At 38.2% G+C, this 24,105-nt stretch overlaps 1 protein-coding gene across 2 annotated transcripts in view; it reads right to left on the bottom strand.

The window, feature by feature from the left end:
- Positions 1-2,485: 2,485 nt before the first annotated feature.
- Positions 2,486-24,105, bottom strand: part of NKAIN3 (sodium/potassium transporting ATPase interacting 3) — a 372,372-nt gene continuing 350,752 nt past the window's right edge. The window contains exons 6-7 of one of the 2 annotated variants that reach the window (XM_080582401.1): positions 7,200-7,283; positions 2,486-3,491 (exon numbers count right to left, since the gene is read on the bottom strand). In XM_080582401.1, coding sequence (XP_080438527.1) covers positions 3,478-3,491; positions 7,200-7,283 — 98 coding nt within the window. In that variant the 3' untranslated portion in view covers positions 2,486-3,477. Of the gene's footprint in view, positions 3,492-6,446; positions 7,284-24,105 lie in introns of those variants that run through there. The other variant, XM_080582409.1, reaches the window with a different exon arrangement.

The raw sequence follows: 24,105 nt of genomic DNA, 5'->3' as shown, positions 1-24,105 counted from the left end.
TTTCTTTATACAATTCCAGTTTTCAGGTCCTGAAAACTGAAAATCAGCTGCTTTAAAAACAAAACAAAACAAAAAACCACTGCTTGTACCTGGCTCAGTCCTTAGTGAATGTGTAGCACCATCTTTCTGCAGTCACATCTCCAGTTCTGCTATCAGTCAAAGCACTGTTGCAAATCTGATTCTCTGTAAAACTTGAATTAAGCAGAAACTTGGGGAATAGAAAAAGGTGTAGAAGGCTGAAGGACAGATCTTCAGCTGTTATAAACTGTTACAGTATGAGTTATTAATGCCACCAAGAGAGTTTACACCAACTGATAATCTACTCTGAAATGTGAGGATTGTTGGCAAATTCTCTTTTGCAGTACAGATTTAGTCATTTCCTGAAAATGCATGTTACAGTTAAGCTTAACAAAACTATCCAAGCTTATTTAGAAAGCCAGCATTTATTTCCTATGCAACTGGCTGTTCTGTGACTCACCTAACACCTTACTGAAAGAATGTGTTGCAAAAATAAAGGAACTATTTCTCATGACTCCCTATCAAAATGTTACCCGATCTGTATACTGTATTGGAGGACACAGCAATTAACATTCAAGTTCATTTATTACTCTTAATATTTTTTTTCCAGCATGTACAGATTACTTGGTACTATTTTGTGTCTTAATTTAGAAAAGAATGACAGTTTTCCTCAGCATTGCAGTGTGTGTTTTAGTTTGTTCTAATGAAGACAAATTCCTTTCAATCAGGTTTGTTCTGTTCATTAAATGAGACAGATGGCAGACTTGCTGTATTGGTAACGATTCCAAGATTTTAAGCTTACTTGGAATGTAGTAGTTTATGTTCCCCAGATAAAAAGTGATCAATATCTCAGATGGAAGAGCAGTCAGTTCCGTCTTTGCAGAATTTTTGTGGCACGCCCACAGTTCTTCATTAGAAAGCTGAAAATCTGAAGGTTCCACAGAAAGGCATAGAAGAGGTACATTCAGTCAAATTTGTAAAATACTGTCCAGCAGATGTTTCTGTCTTGGTTGAAAATTAAAATATGTTTCCAAAACTCTGCCAGAACAGAGTATATTATCTTCTGGAGGAGAAACTGCAACTGACTGGGATGTAGTGCTCCTTCCCTTTCCTCCCTTTGGTCCTGAGAGTGGACCACTGTGTTCAGTTGGAAGCCTTTGATCTGCCAGCTCATAGTAATTAATGCCATGAAATTAGTGTTGAAATGTAAAACCGAAATGGGAACTGCCTTGATCACAGGAATCTGTGCTAGATGCCCACATCATGGACTCTCTGAAATTGAGAGAGGTAAAACACGGAAGCTGCTGAAAACCATTGGGCTCTGAACAGTGCTCAGATATACTAGTCTCCGAAATCCTGGAGCCATTTCAAACACAGAAGGCTGCAGGCAGTGGCTGGATAGACATTGTCACTGTTTAAGGCATCATAGAAAGAAACAAAATAATCTTTTGTGCTAAGCAGAAGTAAAGTATTACTCAAGCAGATAAAAATGTTTTTGCCTTATTAAAATATTACAACTATAAAGCAATTCTCACTGTTATCTTCTTCATAATGCCTCAAAAATGATATCATTTATATTAGTTTTGTCACAAATACCTATTTTTTGAGTGCTAAGATGAAGTATTCAAGATTGAGCAAACCATGTAATTTGCAGAGAACATCGTGTATGAGGGAAGGTATAAGTACAAAAGGACATTATATTCATGTACATTCCTGGTTTTGGAAGTCTGATTTTACAAACAAACACATACTGTTTGAGGTATATCCAACCCTAAGAATACTAAGAAAGAGTTTTATTCAGTTGTCATTTCTGTTGACTTTGTCTTAACACTTAATTCATACTCGATTTCAGGGAAGGTTAACCTGTGTTCAGATGATATTTTCTCGAAAGATGATGAGGTCTTTGGTGCAGCTAACTGGGAAACAGGTGCATGCACCACTAGAGCATTGTCACCTAGAAACAATAGACTCTACCTCTATTATATTTATTAACATTCTCATTACGTTCATACCAACGAATAATACAAATAGAATTTATAAGGGAAAGAATCAAGACAAGCCTTCATCTACTTCATGTCTGCTCAGACTGGAAAAGACAGGGGATGCATCCTTCAAGAGAAGACTGGAAACTGAGAATCTGAGTGCTGTTGGACCAGAAATTACCAGCCGAATACTATTTAGAACATTTACAAAGGCCCTTAATTCAGCTTCTATTTGAGAGGTAAAGATAAACATATTGAAAGGAATGTCCTTCCTGACAATCCCACCAAAGAAACCACGAAATGAGAAAGCGCAAATGCCCCCAAACCCTGATGAATTTATGCTGATGCTGAGGCACGGAGGCTCTGTGAAGAGACATAACTCTCTGGTGTATACAACTGCGCACACTATTTTAAATAACAATTAAGAAGAGAGAAACACAAAGTTCTGGTAAAAAAAAAAAAATACCAGTTGCCCAAAGAAAGTAGCTTTTGTGTATCACTTTATGCTAGTGGTGACAGAATAGAAAACAAAATACCACAGAGTTACATACATGTTCTTTGTCTAGAAGTATTTACAAATAACTTTACAAATTTTTATACACATTTTCAGGTTTGCTTGTTTACTTTTAAATTAAGAGAAAAGTTAGTCCCCAGAGGCTTCTAAGGCTGCAGTTGGTGCCTTATACTGTACATTCATGCTTGGCTTCTTCCTGGGAGAAGGGAGGAAAAGAGTTTAAAAATGTGCAAAACACAGACACCTAAAGAGCCCTGGATTTAAAGGTTCCTAGAGACTGACATCCATAGAGTGGTCATTCTACCTCTCAAATCAGAGACACTATTGTTGATGGGCTCAGGGCAAAAGAGATTAGGGAAGGAGAAGGAGCCATATATGAATTGCAATAACGAGATGAGCACATTAGTGCTGGAACATCTGGCAAAGAAGAGTCATAGATCAATTCCTACTGCATACAGCAGTTAAGAAAATACAAGGAGTGGACATTGTGGATTTTAAACACAGCATTGAAATGATCTCTTTTACACTGTTAGGCTTTGACTCGTGCTGTATGTTTTGGAGTCAAAATCACTGTTCACTGACACAATCTTGACCAGGCACAGTATGATTCTGTCAGTTAAAAAATACTGTCTTCCTTGAGAAAGATGCATCCTTCTCATAGTTTTCACAGGTTTTGTTTTCATGCCTCAACACTAAATGTTGTAAAAATATTAAAATTAAAAAAGAAAAAATTTACAATTTACAAGTGTTCATATAAGGAAATCATTCAAAAATTCCAGATAATCTACAAGGATCTACCAAATAACAATGCTGATAATGACACTGAGCCTGTGGGAAGAACAATCCCCATGCCGTGAGAAACGGATGGTGGGTTTCTTCCAGAAGGATGAGTCACAAGGTTGGTCTTTTCTTCTAAAATCTGTTTCTTCAGCTACAACAGCAGAAGTCTTGAGTCAATGCTCATTACTTACTTCGACCTGTAAAACAGAATATATGAATTACTAACAAATGAAAACCTGTTCTGTACATCTTATTTGTGAGAAGTACCTTAACAGCAGCTGACAGGTTAGTAACTAATGAACAAGTGGATAAAACACCTCTAGACACTAATTTCCTCAGCTGTAAGACACAGAAATAAGGTCAAAAATGAAAGGCTGGTTACAAAGTGGTAGCTTTGCATCATGCATACCAGAAAAGCAAAAAAAAACATTTTGGGAAAAATACAGGAGGTGGTGAAAAATGCCTGAAGCTCACATAATAATAAATTATTTTCAGCATAATATATTTTAACAGCGTAAGATGTATATTCACCAGGTTATAGAATTCTCATTTGATTACAAATGTACATTTCAGCTGGACTCACACATTTATAGTCTTCATTACAGTCACCCGCCTGCTGAATCTATGTATTTTCATGTCTGCCTGTAAGCTATGTTCTCCTGGATAATTTTGGAAAATCTGTGATGGCTTTTTGTAGCAATTTCATGGTGGCTAGAGTTTCAGGAGAAGATACAAACAGGGCAGGATCACACAGACCCATCATAGAGCAGTAACCTCTCCATTGGCCATTTCCCAGACACTGCATCAATTCCACAAGCAGAAGCTAGGAACATCTGTAGAAATGCTCTGTCTTCTTTGTAATTAGGGGTTCAGTGCCTGTCCAGATGGGGCTACCTAAAACTATAGTAGCAATGAATCACACCTACTCATCCCAGCAGTAATGGTGCACATGTAAAGTTTAACTTCTACAACCAAATAATAACAGCAATAAAAAACCCAAGTGCAAACCAAAATGCAACATTTTAAATTTCTTCAAATCATTAATAATCATAATGAAACAAAACAAAACAATGAAATTGAAATGCAACATTCCGTTTTGTTTTGATTTTGTATCTCCATACTTCTCTATTTTACATCTAGCAGTACGTGGAAGCAATTTTAATTACTACCAGGTGACCTGGCTTTAGATATTATGCTTGGAACAAATGAAAACACAACAGTCTTCTTTAAAACCTATGTGTTTCAGTCCCAGAGAGAACATGACAATTTTTTTCCACTCCCTCTGTTGTCCCTCCCGCCACATTTTAATTGAAACTGAATGGTTCAGGGCAAAGATTCTCCTTCTGCTAGTCCAATGGCCTAATGGAGTTATAGGCGGAACCGACAGCAGACATGCTATGTTTGTTCATATTTGTGTTTAAGAACATTCCCTGCGAGCACAGATTCAAATTTAATCTATACTCAGAGACGAAAAGGAAAATGACTCTCAGACTTGTTAATGATTAGCAAGTATTGTAGCACCAAGCACGTATCATACTGAGTATAAGTACTCAATAAAAACTGAGAATGTCTTCTACATACTTTCAATGAGGCCACAGAACCTTGTTTTTTTTTTTCAATGTCTTATGTTTATTTAATTTATGAATGAAAGAAAGGAGATGAAAGGGATGAGAAAGCGGGGTATACAGCCAGGCTTTTCTCTATAAAAAGCATCACACTAATCTTTCCCATGAGTAAAGTGGGGAAGATGGCAAAAGATCTATAACCTTTATTAAGACTCTTAATGTATTTAACAGGCATTATTCATGTTCACTTCTCAATGAATAGAAATGGAGTTTTTCACAGTCTGGATATCAGAAGTCACATTTCTTAGGGATACTATGGATTTTCAGACTACATATAACTGATATTGATAGCAATTAACTTCTTAAAAGATGTCAGGAAGGCTGATGTGCTGCAGACGGATAAGCATCTGCAAATTTCTGGCACAATCCTCCGACTGTTCAAATGGTTTCCAGCAATTTAATTCAGACTTGATCACTGATATTATTTTTCCTCCTTGCTTAAGTAAAGATGCTTTCTGTAGCTTTCAGTGCCTAAAAACATGACATCAATAAAGAAGAAAATACAATGTAATTTGTTTTACAGTTTTATATTTCTAGCAGCCATAAAGAAGCCAGATAAGATCCTTTCACCTGTACAAGAATACCTATCCATAGGAAATGGGAAGATGTCATTTATTTTCCAGTATAAAAAGCTCACCAACATCCCCCGTATCCTCCAAGCTATTTAACCTAAATCTGCTAACGAAAAAATTCTCATATTCTATGCCTTTTTTTTTTTTACGTAAATGAACAGGTTTTACAGGAATGTATACAATGTATATATAAATCTTTCCTGAAATTATTATTATTATTTTTCTCCTTTAGTTACATTGAGTTTGCTCAACGACTGTTTTAAAACTAACCTCAACACAGCTTTAGAGATTAAAATTGTTTATGGAGAGGTGTAAATGTTGTAGCTGTGGCTTTCTTCTTCCCAGATACCAATTTCATATTTTCATTCTCAAGCATCGTATTAAGAATGGTCAAACCTGCTTTCTGCTGTCATCTTTCCCATATAAAATGCAGTAAAGCCAGCATCTAGTGAAATATTACTGAAAATACATATTCCAACACAGAGAGTATACTTATTATCATGTCAAACTCCTCATTATTTGTTGTTGTTGTTGTCTTAATGTGATATTTCTTCCTGTTCTAACATGTACTGTCACACTGAGATAGGGCTTTTCTTCCTTCTTGGCTTTCATAATCCTACAATTTTTACTCACTAAATTTGAATAAAATTTTGTTCATTTTTTTTTTCTGCAAACTGAAAGCTGCAGCATGTGTAAAATGTATTTACAAAACATGAAAATATTAGTAAAGTCTCAAGCAGAGTTTGGGTGCCAAGTGCCCACTCAAAACATTTTGTTAGCAACTGTCCTCTTTAAATTAAAACTCCTAGAACATGTAACCATGCATACACCAGGAAAAACCTTCAAACTCATTTTAATTCTCTTAACTGATAAGTAAAATACAGTAAGTCATTAGATCAAGTTCAGTCAGTTAGCTGCACTTGGGTTTCGTGCTGCATTTAAGATGCCTGAAAGGCCCAAATATCAATTTAAAGATGGAAAGCATCGAGGCAACAACTTAAAAACATCTAAGAAGAATTTCCAAATGAACATCTTATGTTTTACCAGTAATACTATGAAATATCATATATTTAAATTTATCTTAGCTTCTGCCAAAATATATGTGCTGCTAACATCTCCCTGTACTTTAATTTATTTCATATAAAATGAACAGATATGTATCCAAATTAATTCATTAGGTAGCAGAGAGTACTTCATAGGAAGACTCTATGAAAACCGTGATTTTTGTAGTGAGAGCAAATAACTGACAACAAAGAGATAATGAGGTTTCAGTGAAACTCTACACATAGATTTTAAGCCAACTAGCATTTTTTCAGCAAACATTTGTCTTCCAGTAGCTAGAAGGTTCTGCTTTTTCATAAATGGGTTAATCCCATTAAGGTTTATGAAGCAGAAGCCATAAACTAGCTCTCTTTTTGCTAAAAAGTCAGCAGGAAACAATCCCATCCTTTACTGCAAGCCTCTCCTTGTGTTAAGCCAAGGCATGTCATGGCAGACATAGTGATATCTACTAATCTTTGTTTTAGCAGATGTGTCATCAATGACAAAGTGTCCTTACTATCATGTTTTATGTGGATTATTTTTTAATTAAGTTCTAATTGAAGTATAATTAAATTATTAGTAACCTCATGCCAAAATTACTTCAGGAGAAAGTTAGCTTTCAGTCCAGTTAGAAGGATTAATGTGGTCCACAGGACCAGAACCTTACCTACAGGCTTTACAGGCTTTAACTCAACATGCTCCTGGGGGGGCTGTCGGTAGGAGTATGTGTCAAGTCCGCCTATGAAATCAACTGAAAATACAACAGTGCCAGAAATGAACAAATGGAAATGAAAATATGTCAACTGAAAAATAAGTATGGACAAATTATATTAAAAAAATAGTAAACACATGCACAGGTTTGCATAACAGAAATAAACAAGTAAAAATACTGTGGAAGTGTCTTCCAGAAGGCTCTGTGGTCTGTCATCTAAAATGTCCACATAGCACTGTGCCTGGCCAGACTAGGCAGCAGCTCACTGACCAGACATGCATGCTCCTTTCAGCACGCATGCTTATTCACATATCTGAAGAGTACGTAGATAAAAACCACTGTAGAATAATGTAGCTTCTTGTTTCAAGAGCAATCTCAGCATAAATTTCATAATTCTTCAGATTCTGCTCCTTTTGAAGTGTTTAGAAATTCAGGTGGTGGAAACTATTTAGTTCATGAACCTAATTTCTCCCCAACTTTCATAAAGCAATGGACTCTCATGAATGTAAGGAAACGACAAACCAAGTGAGTCCACTGAGTTGAGAATAAATAGATAACAGTTGGATGTGAAAAAGCAGCAGAATCTTCTCTGAATTTGTGGGGACAGTGAGTCTTTTCAGAATCCTTCCAATTTCTTTCAACATTTCTGTCAGAAACAATGTGGGGATATCTATCCTTGATAAGTTTTTGGTTCCTTTTACGGTCATAATGATTTTTAAATTACAATGTTTTAGTCTAAATCTTGTATCTTGCTACTCTTGGTAAGATTTTCAACAGCTTCAAGAAGACACACTTCCAAGCTACCACAGAAATCTAAACGCAAGTTTGGGATGAAGGTGATTTTTCTGATGATTTAGGAGGGCTTTTTACAGAAGCAATGTAGAACTGACAGCACATTAGGATTCTTTGGTCACATGAAAGGCAACTGCCTTTATTTGTTTATACACAAGCACATATATAAGACCTAAACTGAATTTATGTCCTCATTGTGTTAATCACTGTATGAGGATCTGTACCGGGTTTATATGGCAAAGTTTTGGTAGTGGGGGGTTGTAGGGGTGGCCTCTACGAGCAGAGCCCAGCAGCTGCCCCATGTCAGATCAGAGCCAGCTCCACAATGGACCTGCTGCTGGCCACAGCCGAGCTAGTGAGCGATGTTGGTTGGGCCTCTGGGAAAGCAGATTTAAGAAAGGGAAAAGAAAAACAAACAAACAAAAACTGCTGTGCAACAGCAGCTGGGAGAGAGAGGGCTGAGAAGCAGCCCTGCAGCCCCCAAGGTCAGTGCAGCAGGAGGGCAGGAGATGCTCCAGGCAGGCAGCAGCAGTTCCCCTGCGGCCTGTGGAGAGGCCCCTGGTGGAGCAGGCTGTCCCCCTGCAGCCCACGGGTCCCACACGGAGCAGATCTCCACGCTGCAGCCCGTGGAGGAGCCCCCGGTGGAGCAGGTGGATGTGGCCTGGAGGAGGCTGCGGCCCATGGAGAGCCCCCGCAGGAGCAGGCCCCGGGCCGGAGCTGCAGCCCGTGGAGAGGAGCCCACGCAGGAGCAGGGGGCCTGGGGGGAGCTGCCGCCCGTGGGGGACCCGTGCTGGAGCAGTTTGCTCCTGGGGGATGGACCCCGTGGTACGGAGCCATGTGGGAGCAGTTCTTGAAGAGCTGCTGCCTGTGGGCAGCCCCCGCAGGCTCAGTTCGGGAAGGACGGCATCCCGTGGGAGGGACCCCACGGGGAGCAGGGGCAGAGAGGGGCCGTGAGGGAGCGGCGGAGATGAAGCATCAGGGACTGACTGCAGCCCCCATTCCCCATTTGCCTGCACCACTCGGGGGGAGGAGGTGGAAGAGGGTGGCTGGGGGGGAGGTGGTTTTAGCTTGCTTTTTTTCTCACTGTTCTAGCTTGTTAGTAGTAGGTAATAAATTAGATTAATCTCCCTATTCTGAGTCTGTTTTGCATGTGACGATAATTGTTGAGCAATCTCCCTGCCCTTATCTCAACCCTTGAGCCCTTTCCATCGTATTTTCTCCCCCTTTCCCTTTGAGGATGACGGGTGAGAACGTGGTTGTGGTGGAGCTCAGCTGTCTAGCTGAGTAAAACCACCATAGCACCTAATATGAAACAGCCCCCTTCCCAGCACTATATGTACAAGGCAAACAGAGAAAGAAAGAGTGCTCATCCAGGCTGAAGGGGATGGAGAAATGAGGCTTAGAGACTGAAGGACTGATGAAATGTCCTATAAAATCTGTGGAAATGCTGCTGATGATTTTAATTGCCTCTCCTCTTGAGTCCAGAAAAGGAGTAGCTTAGATGAAAACTGAACTTGATGTACTTCAATCATGCAGCATCCCCTCAGCTGCAAGAGTATTTTCTTGAAACTGCCTGAGCAGGACATTACGCTCACCAGCTAGCCCAGTCCGAGTGTCAGACCCAACCTATTTTCACCTCCTCCTTATACTGCTTTTCTTTCACGTTGCAAGCCCCCTTCAGAATGCTATAACAAAATAAAACACCAAAAATCAAAATTGCTCTAAGCACTAATGGGACCAAGAGATACATTTGCAGATATACTCTTGTAAAAACTGATTTATAAAATATGTAGATGTATAATGTAAAACATAACTACTGCTTCATTTTTGGAAGAAATCATGTCTGTAGTAATAGATTCTTTTTTATTGTTATTTTTGTGCGTGTGTGGTTATTTATACACCTTAGTTTTCCCTGCTCTCAGAAGAGGATTTTTTTTCCCCTGAGAACATGATAGAAAGAGTTAGCAAGTATGTTTTTGAGATAATTCACCACTTCAGAACCACACATCATTCCTCTCAGCAATCACCAGCATAATCTGCAACTGTAAGTAGAGAGAGAATTTAAAGTAACTAGTTCTTCTACAAGCAGGTTTCTTGGAGAAAGACATGAAGTCGGTATGTATTAATGATTGGCAACATAGATGTGTCTTTGTCTGACAAAGAAAACATATTTAATAGCACCATCAGAAAAGTTTTGAGATGAGCTGTTCAAATCCGTTCAGCTGAGGCTTTCTATTTTGCAGTGAAAGACGTATTATATAGTACTAAAGCTGAAGTTTGACTTAAAATTCTTGTGAAGATAATTCTCAAAGCAAGAAGCTGCTCTATCATACAAGACAATTGAATGTGCCATTTTCCATTATGCACTCTATTTTATGGCTGATAGCTCTTTAATATGAAGATTCATCATCAGTTATTTGAATTAAGTTACCTTTCATTCTAAAAATTCTCTCTGATTTTACCTGACATTTTCAGCATTTATGTCTAGAAGACTCCCAGGACTAAGACTGCGAAGGGCCATTAAATAAAACTTTACATTGACTGAAATTTTAGGATGCATACATCTAGAGAGATGTATGCACATTTAATTGGGCAAAAGTAAAGAGCAATAACATTTGTATAGGTTTCCCAAGGGGAAAACATTAGTTTAAGGCTGATATTGAATAATTGATTTTGTTTATTCCTGACTAATGGATTTTGGATAATACCTGCCATACATTCTTAGGATTACAACAATTAACTTCAGAAAGCTGCATACAACTGGAAGTAAGTTCAATGAAAAATAAAATCATTTTCCATACAGTTCTATAGTTCTATGCTTCACTATTATTATCTTTTTTTAAAGCAACATGTCATCAGTAGAGATACTCAGTCACTAAACAAGGAACACCCCATGGAGTCCAGTCATTAACTGCAGTCATGCAGAGAGAAACTTAAAATCCTAGGGAGAGGATTTTTTAGCACCCCACAGATAATAGCAGGTTACAGCAGAAACTGGTTATTTTATCTGCAGCTGGCTGCAAAACATGATCCATATTCCCAGGGAATTTTTCTCTCCTTGTGTCACCTCAGTTTTGTGGTCATGCTGGATGCTTAATGGCCAGTGTGAAATGTTCTTTTAGAGTTCACTACCTGCTGGGCTTGGAAGTGCAAATTTGTGCTGGCTGCCCACTGTGGGTAGTCCATTAAAATGATGTTCATTCACTCATGGGCCATATCAGAGGAATAGTTGTCATAATCTGTCTGAGTGAGAAAAGTGCAACATGCTGCTAGCTGAAGAAGGTGTATCCACTGTCATCAGTAATTTTGAGGGTTATTCTTTTGTAGATGGATGACATTTAGGTATGCCTCACTACTATTAATGCAGTGCATTCACCCATATGCCAGTTAAAATTTCCTCTCCCTTTGAAGGTAGCACAGAAGAATCAGACATCTGAAAAAATACCTTCTCCTTTGCCACCCTCTCATCTGGAATTCAGCTTCTCTGGCAATATCCCACTGACCTGCTGGCAGGCCCTGTGCAAACAGCTGCCAGAGCTTGTCAGCCCATAGGTATATCACTAATTTCTCCTTTCAAAGCTGGCACATCCTAAGTGTGCCTGGAGGGAGGTGCAGGGTATGAACAGAGCAGTGATATGCAGATAGCATAATTCTTAGTAAAACGTGCAGCTTCTTGTGCTGAAATAGCTTAGATTCTCTTGATGTTTGCCTTTCCATTTTATAAATCAGGATAAGCCCTCAAAATGATGGCTGGAATGGATGGCACCTTCAGCTGTCCCCAGTCGCAGAGTGGCAGGCTAGAAGCTACTTGCTTGTGTGCTTTTACGTACAGAAGATTTTATTAACCAATGGGGCTCCAAATACTATTTTACATTGCATTTTTTTCCCACTGCGCTAAGATTTTTTGAATGGCAATATATTAATGCAATCACATTCATTAAGAAAAGTATGTAGCTGGGGTGGTTGTAACCAGTTAGAGTAAGTGACAGGTAGTAAGACAAGGAGCCAAAGCCTATGACAAAGAAGCAAAAATGGGGAAAATGTTAAGTCAGTGCTACATGCACGAAGTCCAAAGTTTGGACTTTCCAATGTTTGCACTTGTAGCATATATAAATTTTCCAGATAAGCACCTGTGGGTTTTGTTTGTTTGTTTGTTTTACCATTAGGTCTTCACTTTTTCAGTTTTGTCAAAAGATACACCGTTCTTACGTCTGAACTACTCAGATTGATCCAGACATCTGTTAGGAGCCAATACTATCACACTTCATATTACATCTGAGTATCTGAGCCTCTAGTCATGTGGCAGAAGAATCACACATTGCTTTGCAGTATACCAGGAATAGCTTCTTATTTATGGAGAGGACTAAAGGAGGGAAAACATGCAAGACAATTAAGAAAGGAAGAAAAAGAAACATCAGTAATAATGTGCCACTGTGATTGTTTTTCTGTCTCTATGAAGTATTAGAAGATAGTAATAAGATGAAGACAGCAAGAAGTAGTAGCAAACTACTGAGAAACAACCTCTTGCATAAACTTTTATAACCAGAAGCTGGGAGCGGAATATTTCATGGTTCCACTCTAATTATTACGATTTGGCACCAGATTTTCTTTTTCGTCTTCACCTAGTGAGATAGATCATCATTTTAAAAACTGCCCCACATTTTAAAATGTGAGTCCCACTCTGATCACCACACTTCTCTGCAGGACTGCACTGAAGGAAACATCCTCTCACAAGCTGCCTTAAAATGGTATGAAAATCTTAACTATGGTCTCTGCTACTGAACTCTCTTCTAATTTTATTAGTGTTTTTAAAACCAAGATGTTCATATCAGATGTTCAGATCTTTTATTCTCCAAGGATGCAGCTGCCCCGTAAGATGAAAGAAGTCTGGGGAACATCAAAGATGTTAGGAGGTGAAGGTGGCTCAAACCTTCTCATCCCAGTTTCCCTAGCCCTTCTGAATCTGAAAAAATCTTTCCAAAACATTTTCCATGCCATGTCTTTGACAGCTATTTACACCCATTCCATGCCATTACTGAAGTTAAAAGGCAGGCTGCCTGATTGCATGTATTTTCTTAAAGGAAATATTTATCAATCATTTTCAAGTCATTAAGGACTCATGGCCATTACAGGGTAAAAGTTCCTGGTAGAGTATGGTCATCACCCATAAGGTCTATAGAAAAAAATACCTATCACGAGTACTTAACAGTAACATAGAACCAGAAAAAGCAGTTTAAGCTGCAAATATATAGGGATTCTTTCTTTTAGGCTTAAGCAAACACCATTTTTCATGATGTGCTATCTGCAAATCCATACTTGAAGCTTAAGTTGTTGAGGAACAGTTTTCCATTTTGCTTTAAAATGTTTTATTGTGTTCTTTCTAAATATATATCAAAGCTTCATCTGTTTAGCAAAACAAATCAGACATCCTATACATGTCTGCATAGCTGACTACAGCTTATGTTATTCTTCTATCAGACTGTCCTAATGAAATATTTCTGATGATACATTTTCTTCCTATATAGGTCACTATTCTGTTCCTCGTTTTTCTTAAATTTTGTCTTGATGGCTAAAATGCTTGTCTAATGACTAATGTCTAAACAACTTGCCATTTATTTGTGGAAAAAAAGCGTATGGAAAATATATCTAAAACCACTTCAAACAAATAAAGCTTCCCCCTCCCTCCCTTCTTCCCCCAAGGCTAGTATTTAAAGGTGTTATTGCTAGTTCTAAAATAAGATTGTTTCAAAGAAAGTGAATGGTAGCTTTCTTTCTGCCTATGACCAAAGAAAGTTACAAATGATTCCAATTTATAACTTCTTATTCCTTTCAATATGGGTGATAATAAACTTGGTACAAGTATTTCCCCTGTAGAATTTATATGTGATTACAGTCTTTTTTATACAGTGAGAAAATTAAGAAAATGAAAAATCTTAGCTCACTTGATTTCACTAATTATTAATGTTTTCCTCTCTGGCACCCTTTCTAATTTAATCTCCTTTGATGCAGAATGCTCTGGGATTTTTATTATTGTTATTTTTTTTCAGTGGAATGGTTTGAGTTGGAAGGGACCTTAAAGATCATCCAGATCACAGAATCACAGAATGTTAGGGATTGGAAGGGACCTTGAAAGCTCATCTAGTCCAATCCCCCTGCTGGAGCAGGAACACCTAGATCAGGTCACACATGAACGTGTCCAGGTGGGTTTTGAATGTCTCCAGAGAAGGAGACTCCACAACCCCCCTGGGCAGCCTGTTCCAGTGCTCTGTCACCCTTACCATGAAAAAGTTTCATCTCATATTTAAGCGGAACCTCCTATATTTCAGCTTGCACCCATTGTCCCTTGTCCTGTCATTGGGTGTCACGAGAAAATCCAGATCCAAATCCCTTCAATGGGCAGGGACGCCTCCCACTAGATCAGGTTGTCCAAAGCCCCATCCTGCCTAGACTTGAACACTTGAACACAGCTTCTCTGGGCAACCTGTGCCAGTGCCTCACCACCCTCTGAGTGAAGAATTTCTTCCTTATATCTAATCTCTCTTTTTCTTACCATTAACATTACCATACTGCATTTATACAAATTAAGCTGGTAAAGGAAAATAATCCATGCACAGAAGATGATAAATACCCAGAAACTACGCCTACCAATTAAGCTCACGTAGTACCAAGACAGAGACAGCGCCAATGAGTTTTTGCTATGCATACCCAGTCAGTCCTCTAAACTGGCAGAATAGTCAAGAATAAAGACTTGTATAGAAGGCTGCTACAACTTCAATCCCATCTCCAAACACACGATCTTCACAATAAATGTGTCCAAGCTGACTTCAGAACAGGCAGAACTCTGAATCTGCTTTTTGAAGATATGCTTTGATCTCTTTTGGTAGTCTGATTCAGGAAGATATGTTATGTATTAGTGTGCCTTTATATTGCTGCTGAGTTTGGTGCCAGAAACTACAGAGCTCTTTTTAAAATGTTTAGTACAGATGCTAGGACCAACTGGAATTGATCTATTGCATTTACAGTTCATTGCTAATTCACAAGTTAGGTGTTTTGTTCCTTTATTATTTTTTTTCTTTTTCTTTTTTTCCCCCCCTGTCAGTTGAGTCCCAGATGGCTCTATTTCTGGACTTTTGTTCTTTGTATACATACCAATTTCTGTTTGCTTCAATTATTTGTCAGTATGACCCAAATATTTACTTTAAGACAACATCTAAGTCTGCCTGATTATTGTATATCTAAGAATATCTCAACTGCTGTTTTTAACCTTAAGTACAAGACACGGACATTTTAGTATGCAAAATTAATATTCCCTTATATAATGTATAACCTGTTCAATTCTATTGAATAATTAAAGATAAACTTCCTAGAGCAAAGTATTTACAAATCAAATACTTGGCATAAAGCAGTGCTTTTCAAAACATTTGTGACATTTGGAGTTCCTGTATTGGAATTTCTTCTGGATTTCTGTACATAGAAGAAAGTTCATTTCATCCATTCATGACAGAAGAATATTAACATTATTTTAATAATTTAGGTTTTGGGACAGGAGGGACCCTTTGTATCATTGAGTGATTCTGGATTTTTGTTCCCACTTTTCTAGTGATGGAAGACTGTTCCTGAACTTTGCTGCTAGCAAACTCTGTGACATAATATTTGCTTCACATCTTTGTATCTTCGCTTCCCTTATGAAGGTTGAGTGGGAGTGAGCAAAGGATGTTCAGGAGAGCACACTTGTGTGGCATTCATAGAACAGGACACAACTGAGAGAAGCACCACAAGATGCTGGCAGTCTTCTCCTCAAGACAAGGCTGTGGAGAGGAACAGCAAACCAGGTGGGCCCTAGAGGTGATGTAGAGCAGACACTGCTAAGGACTGGAGAGGGTGAGCAAAGTTTTCTGCAATTCAAAAAGCCAGAGACCTGGTTAGGACTCAGAAGAGAAGAGTGGTTCGCCAACCGCATGGACACAAAGGGAGGAAATGTTATAAACCTCTCATTTCTGTTCTTTATGATCTAGTAATTTTGAGTTTGCTATTTAATTGTACTAGTCTATAGTTTATTTATTTATTTATTTATTTATTTATTTTTACTTTAGTGTTGTTCTTTTCTTTGGGAGTTCTCAATAAAAGGATCTGTACACATCTACCTCAAAGCTCTGGATGACCGCAGTTCTGTCACATTCAGGCCATGTTGCAAATTTTCTTGTCTTTTTTTTTGTTTGTTTGTTTGTTTTAATGGCGATATTTTCAATATAGGGCTTAAAAATCTGCTTAATATCTCTTCCTGTTAATTTTTTTTGCAGTCACTCAGGAAAGTCTCCCTTTTTCCTGACCCTTCCTCACTGTTTAGTAGCTAACTGCTGTGGTCCAGTTACAGCCTACCATCTTTAACTTGACAGACTTGATATCTTGAACTTGACAAACCTGGTAAAATTTATTTCCCATAGTATGAGAGTTCAGGTATGAGGTTTTGTAGCAAAATATTGATCTCGTATTTTCTTCTCCATAGCATCAGGCACACTAACATTGTGTAACTTTGTTTTACATTTCACATTGTACTGTTTTTTTTTTATGTGGCAAGGTTTTTGTAGGGAAGGGCTTCAGGAGTGGCTTCTGTAAGCAGAGCCCAGCAGTTGCCCCATGGCAGATCAGTGCCAGCTCCAGCCCCTCCAAAAGGGACCTGCCACTGGCCAGAGCCAAGCCAGGGAGCAATGCTGGTTTGGCTTCTGTGAGAGCAGATTTAAGAAAGGAGAAAAAAACTGCTGTGCAACAGCAGCTGGGAGAAAGAGGGGTGAGAAGCAGCCCTGCAGCCCCCAAGGTCAGTGCAGCAGGAGGGCAGGAGGTGCTCCAGGCAGGCAGCAGCAGTTCCCCTGCGGCCTGTGGAGAGGCCCCTGGTGGAGCAGGCTGTCCCCCTGCAGCCCATGGGTCCCACACGGAGCAGATCTCCACGCTGCAGCCCGTGGAGGAGCCCCCGGTGGAACAGGGTCTGGTGGGACCTGCTGCCCTTGAGGGAAGAAGAGAGGGAGTGAGAGAGCAGTTGTAGTGCAGCAGCCCAGCAGGGTAAAACCACCACACAGATGAAGCAGTTTCCATTTCCAAAAACCTCCTTCTCATTTATCATCCTGTGTTTGACCCCATGAACATCTCTGAAGCTCTGCATAGAAATCCTGATTTACCACATGACATTTGCTCCTGTTGTTGGGCATTGTATAAATTTCCTCCTTTGCAAATCCTGCTCACAGCATGGACATAACCATCATGCTTAGTGATGGTCTGCCTCAGTCCTTGAGGAGGCAGATCTCAATGCTTTCTACTGCACGTCTTCCATGGTTTCAGCAACTTTAAGCTCCAAACTACCTTTTATCTTCTGCTAAGCAGACAAAATTGCCTCCAGCACTGATAGAACGTCCCTTTCCTCATGCTAGCAGTAACTCCCACATTGTCCTTCTTTGACCAACCAGCAGGTAAGCTTGTGGTCCTACTGTGCCTTCTTTGAATTCAAGTCTACAGATCAGAAATAGAACTGGATAAACTCCTTTTGTGATCTCCAGATTATCAGTCTTCTCCTTTCAATCTTTTATCTCTCTGGATGAGCAGAAACTAGTGACCTCTGATCTTCCCTTTGTTTTTGCCCTTAGTTTTTCAAGATGGGGAAGCCAGCAAAATAATCCTTCTCTTGATCTGTGTCAAACCAACATTCTCCAGTCTCTGTAAATGCATTATTAAGTCCTTCTATGGTGCCATCGGTCTTTCCTAGAATAAGATCATCCACTATGCTCCATTTCAGAGCTGTTGCAGAAGCACCTGGTAAGTCTCCTACTTAATCACACACAAATGCATCAGTGAGCACTGTTTTTTCTCTGTAAGTGCTTTTCTGCAAATGAGGAAACCTGTTGTACCTCATATGTTACTGCTTTTCTCCTGCTCTTTCTTCATCTTCAAGTTGTCTTGCTGATCTCTTAATATATATATATATATTTGGCATTACCATCGCTCTCACTAATTAAGCTCTTCTCTCTCAAAGTAGCTCTTCAAAAACACCCAATATATATGACTACATTCTCAGCTATGAAAATAGAGCTAAGAATATAGAGCAATAAAAACCTGGATCTTATGATGGCCAGTGGATGATGGACACTTCTTATGATGGACTGGAAAAAAAAGAAATGTCCTGTGTGTCAGAAAACATGATGGCTAGGAAAATGTTTTTCTCATTGTTAGAAAGTTGGTATCGTTTCATATTAGGAGAAAGATGCATGTGCAAAAGGGAAATAGAGTATGTAACAGGATTAATACTCATTTTGAAGCCACCAGGGAATCAATCTGTTAATGATAAAGAAGGATAATGCAATAGTGACTTCATCAATAAAAAATTCTCTCCCTGAAGAAAGATGAAGTAAAAAATACATTTTTATGAAAGCCTTGTGAGTCTTGAATTACAGTTGTACAAAATAGCACATTGTCCTGATTAATTGTAATGATTATGAAGGAAAAGAAAATGTGCGGAAATCAATGCCAAGGAATAAGAGTCATCTTATAAATAGTGAGAGTAACACAGCATTATTTGGTTTTGCTTCACCTAAACTGTAATATTGAGAAAAACACAGATGTACTGAGATTAAATTTCAGCTAACAAAACCAACTGTATTGAAACAGTCAATATTGACTGTTTCAAAACAAAAGAATGTAAAATGAAGTTTGAATTGAGTCCAGCTATGTCCTAGATCATAGAGGATTCATAAGAAAAGTCTTGTTATGATAAAGAGCTAATAAAACACATAACCAACACAGATTAACTGCAATAAATATAATACAGTCGACAGGAGGCTCAACACAAGGCAGCAGTGTGCCCTGGCAGCCAAGAAGGCAAACCACATTTTAGGGTGTATTAAACACAGTGCAGCCAGCCAGCCAAAAGAGGTGATTCTCCTGAGATATTTAGCATTTGTGCTGCCTCACCTTGAGTACTGTGTGCTGTTCTGGGCTCTACAATATAAAAAGAATGCTTTTATTCTTTCAGGGATTCAAGGATACTTGAGTGTGTCCAGAGGAGGACAACAAAGCTGGTGAAAGGGCTTGAAGGCATGCTCCATAAGGAGAAGCTGAGGATCCTTGGGTCATCTAGTCTGGAAGAAAGGGCTAAGAGGTGACCTCACTGCTCTCTGCACCTTTCTGTGGAGGGGAAGCAGAGAGAGGTGCTGGCCTCTGCTCCCTGGGAACCAATGACAGGACATGTAAGAACGGCACAGAGCTGCACCAGGGGAGGTTCAGACTGGACATTAGGAAAAATTTCTTTACCACGAAGGTAAAGACACTGGAATAAGCTTCCTAGAGAGGTGGTTGAAGCCCCTTGTCTGTCAGTGTTCAAGAGACATTTGAACAATATCTTCAATAATATGCTTTAATTTTTGGTTAGCCATGAAATGGTCAATGATTGCTGAAGGTCCCTTCCAACAGAGCTATGCTATGCCATGCTATGCTATGCTATGCTATTCTATTCTATTCTATTCTATTCTTGAAAAGTAGGTTTTCTATGGAGAGGTGATATACTTTATATGACCGGCTGACCCAAGTGGAAAACTATTGGCTAAATCAACTGATTTAATAAGACAGCATCTCTTGTTATAAATCTTGCTTCTCTTATATCCTGAAAATTAGGACTATTGAAATGCTACAACTAAAAAAATCTGAAAAGTACAAAATATAGACAACAATTCCTGGCTTACAAATAGGAGGAATTTAGAAAGATTATTTTATGAAGGGTTGAAAGCCTGATGGCATCAGACGCTCAGTACACAGAACTAAAAAACAGATTACAGTAAAAATCAATACAATTTAAAAAAAAAAAAGGATTAGCAAAAAACAAATTTGAATATCTTGTTTTTCTTTGTGGTTCTTCTAACAAATCTTTGTGATACCTTATTTGTGTGGGTCTTTCTCTTGCTTTGATATTATCATTAATCAACATTGGTATCCCTTCCTTTTCCAAGAAAAAAAAATTACAACCTATCTTGGTTAAACATGCTGGTTGTCTTTAGGTTTATTAGATTGAGAACTGAGGTGGCTAAAATTATGGATAACTAATTCGTATTTTTTTGACTTTGCCATATTTGGGGAAAGAACATTACCAATTAAATTATCTTCCAAAATTATCTGACTGAGACTGATATTCTGACTGATATTCATAGCTTGATTTAATGTATTTCACTGAGTTGTGCTGGTTAGCCATCTCTTTTAGAATTTGTACTGTAGCTCCTTTGCAAAGTAATTGTTCAAGTGGTCTGTAAGGCAATCATGTTCATATATACATTGGGAAACATTACATGCAATGGGACCCATAGTATATGATTTCTATCAGAGATACTCCCTCAAAACAAGAAATGAGCAGCTTTGGCTTTTTTTTTTTTTTTTAACTACTGTATTTCAAAGCTTAGTATTGATAGACAGGAATTGAATATAAATCTCAGCTCCAGGGAAATTTAGTGACAGTCTCTTCTCTCATCTGGTCAGTATGGATCTGCCCATTTTTGAGGTTATTGTCTGCAAGGAAGAAAAAGGGAGGACATTTCTTTCTTCTAAGATGAAACTTCAGTGTCACTCTCTCAGACCAGATGCAGGCATAAAGGAAAAGGCATTGAAAATTCTGACCACCTAAAAAGCCAATTCATCCATAAGCCTTCCGAGTCTGTCAAACACGTTGAGATATTTGTAGAGGGGAGCAGTGGGAATATTTGTCTCAATTGTAACTGTTCAGCTCACTGAATCCCCAGATTCTTTACCAGCGTATTACCAAGATAATTTATGGCCAGCTCCCTGCTGGTATAGGGCCTCATTAAATGTGTATCCTCTTTGACTTGGTATGCCGCCTCCATAACACAGGCCCACCACTAGGTCCATGCTTACACATCTCACACTAAAAACATGAATTAAAGCTGTTACAATATAGAGCTCTTAGGTATGATGTGGTAACTAGGCTAAGGGAAATTCCCACTCAGGCAACAAAAACAATGAAATGGATCTTATTTAAGCTGAGGGCCAGAAACTGGAAGATCCCATCTGCCTGTATCTTAAGACTTGGGGGAGATGGTATTTGTATGGAAGTATAGGAATCTGAAAATTTCCTTTCGAGCTCCACAAATTAAAACAGACACAAAGCTGTTGCCATTTAGAAATGAAAAAGTAAGAAGGTGGCAACTGCAAGTGGAAAATGGATTTGGAAAGAGATTTAATTTTAATGGAGAAGCTGGGTGAAAGCTAGGGGCAGGAGCAGGCACCACTTAGGCCTGTGTGTGATGTCAAGTGGAAAGCTCAGGAGAGGAATGCTGGATGCTGGAGTAAGATTGATTTAACAATAGATGCAATTTAAGTGAAAAGGCTAAGGTGCTGGCAACAGGGGGTTGAGATGGCATCCATTTAAAAGCAGATCTAATTTAAACAGAAAGGCCAAGGAGGTGGAAGGTGGAGACTAAAATGAAATCAATATTAAATTAGCTAAGTAGAAGCTTGAATCAAATCTGCTAGTTTTAAAAAAGGGCATACTGTGAGTATTTGGGGACCAAGGAATGGAGCTAAGAAATGTCAACGAGCTGTCAGTATACAATATATTGCCTCTAAATTGGAATGGTATTTCCATTTTAGTAAGAATATTATTTATTACAGTAGTAAACCAAGAAATCTTAAAGGAAGGTGTGATTCCCAGCTTAAGGAAAAATGCGTTATTATAATTATATACCTATTTGAAGCAAGTTGTCTTTTATGTATATATTAATCTATGTATATATATACCTGGGGTGTGGTATATAGTATTCAGAATCAACAACAGAAATGTTTGACATTAATCACATTTGCAAAACAGGAATTTATAAGGTAGTAATGAACTAGCCTTTAAATGCTGTCCTTTCTAGTTATCAGTCTGGAAACCAACTAAAGGCTAAGGGGAGTTTGTATTTACCTATGTTTGGAACAAAATATGTGTGTGATATATATATATATCAATACACACACACATTCATACACATATACACATCCACTTACATATATATATGTTTATATGCATCTATTTATGCATAAAGGTCAGAATTGGCCAATATATGCCCTAGTAGTGTTCTGACACATTTCTCTGTTCAGAGAAATATGTTAGTACACCCTGCAAAAAATAAAAATATTTTGCTTTCCATTAAAATATTTCTAAATGTTTAAATGAAGGCCCATTTAAATATTATATATATATATATATATATATAGTACTGCTCTCATCTATTAATATTCTGTGGAATATTCAACAAAAATTCTTTGTGATAAAGTGATTGAGGTGATAGTTTACTACTGAATTTCAGGAAGAAATTTCCATCTCATGTTTGTAGGAAGAATTGTGGATAGGCACTGGAGGACTCTTATAATGAGTGATTTACCCTTATCCTTTAATGAAAAATAAATAAGCTGCTGGCTAGCATGAAAATAGCATCTAGACTATCATCTTCATACCTATGCCAGGAAAGATACTCAGAGTTTAATGCATAATTAAATTTGGTGATGGGAGAGGAAATTAGAGGCAACTCTACAGTAAAAAATGAGTTCTTTACTGAAGATGTACTAAAGTATTTTGTTCAAGTGGTACAGAAACTCTGCGAGAATTTCTTCAAGTTACGTGAGTCGCATATTATAGCAGGCTATACTTTATCAATGAAAAACTGAATTTGTTTACATGTATTTTAGATGTTGCTACTCTCTCATACTTCATCTACACCCTACTTGGTTAAACCTTACATGTTACATTCCACATTAAATTTATGATACTTTCAGGCAGATAACTTTTGCTGCTGCTAGAAATATTCCAGAGCCAAGACTTCCCCTTTTGTATATTGTGGACTATCTATTATTTAAAGACCATCTCTCAGCTAGAACAAGGTGTTCTGTAACAGTCCATGGAGATTACATATGGAAACAAAGACTATTTTGTACATTTTGCTAGAGGAATGTAAAAGCAGAGGACGGAATGGGTGTTTTGTTCTTAGTTGTTTTCCTGAAATGGATTATTCATCTACAGTTTTAAAGCAGAATAAAGAAGGGGGAATCATGCCTCCACTGTATTTTTTTTTGCCACTGGCTTAACTAGGATCAAGACTTCTTCTGGTCTTCAGTATTTATATTGTTTAACAGCTTTTATTTTATGCTACTTCAGAGGTTTTACCTTTGTTTTTCTGAATTATATCTATGTACTTATTTCCATAGGAACAAGAACAAATGCTTGTTCAGGCAATTGTATAATAAATTAATGTAAAAAAAAAGGAAAAAAGAAAGAAGAAAAAAAAAGAATGTAGTGTTAATTTAAATAGCATAATGTCCCATATGTATTTGCTCCTTCATTAAATACTTCAGAATTCACTGTATAAGTTCAATATAAGACTGAACATGCATTAAAGCTAATGATAGGTAGGAGGACACTAACAGGACTGTAAGACCATGGAATGTTGTTGCAATAATAGGTTTATCCTGTATATTTACTGTATGGGAGAAAGTGGAGTAAGTACGATAGCAAATAGGTGAGTCTGCATCTAGTCAGTAAACTCCCAACTGGACAGGCCTCTGTAGTCTACGTAAGCTGGAAGCTGACATTTGGCTCCATTAAATGTCTGGTGGGGTTGGCCTGGGCCACTGCTGAGCTGAGGGAGCCTCCTGAATACTTGTGGTGGTATTTCTGATCATATGTCATCTGCTTCTCTTCTCTGTTTTATAGTGGACAGCTACAAGGCAATGACAGCAGCCTTTGTCTTACCAGAACTGGTACATCAAATTCTGTGGTTTTGGGTCGTTCTTCCAGATGAACAGAAAGATGCAAATCTCTTTTCAAGCTTTCCAAAAATACTGATAGTCATTGTCATTTTGCAGAAATGCCAAAGCCAGGAGAATATTCTCAACCTGGAAGCTATAGTGGTGTTTGAGTGCCAGGAAGCAAAACTTACTGTCATTTAAAAAGTCTGTGTCAAGCATGTTTATCTGCTGGTCAGTAACAGCACATTTTGTGTCAATATCTAAAGTCATTATGGCCTAAAGATGAAACTGGTGAGTGCTA

Source organism: Anser brachyrhynchus (genome assembly GCF_964034855.1).
Source record: "Anser brachyrhynchus genome assembly, chromosome: 2".
Taxonomy (NCBI): domain Eukaryota; kingdom Metazoa; phylum Chordata; class Aves; order Anseriformes; family Anatidae; genus Anser; species Anser brachyrhynchus.
This window is presented reverse-complemented; position numbering and strand designations above follow the sequence as displayed.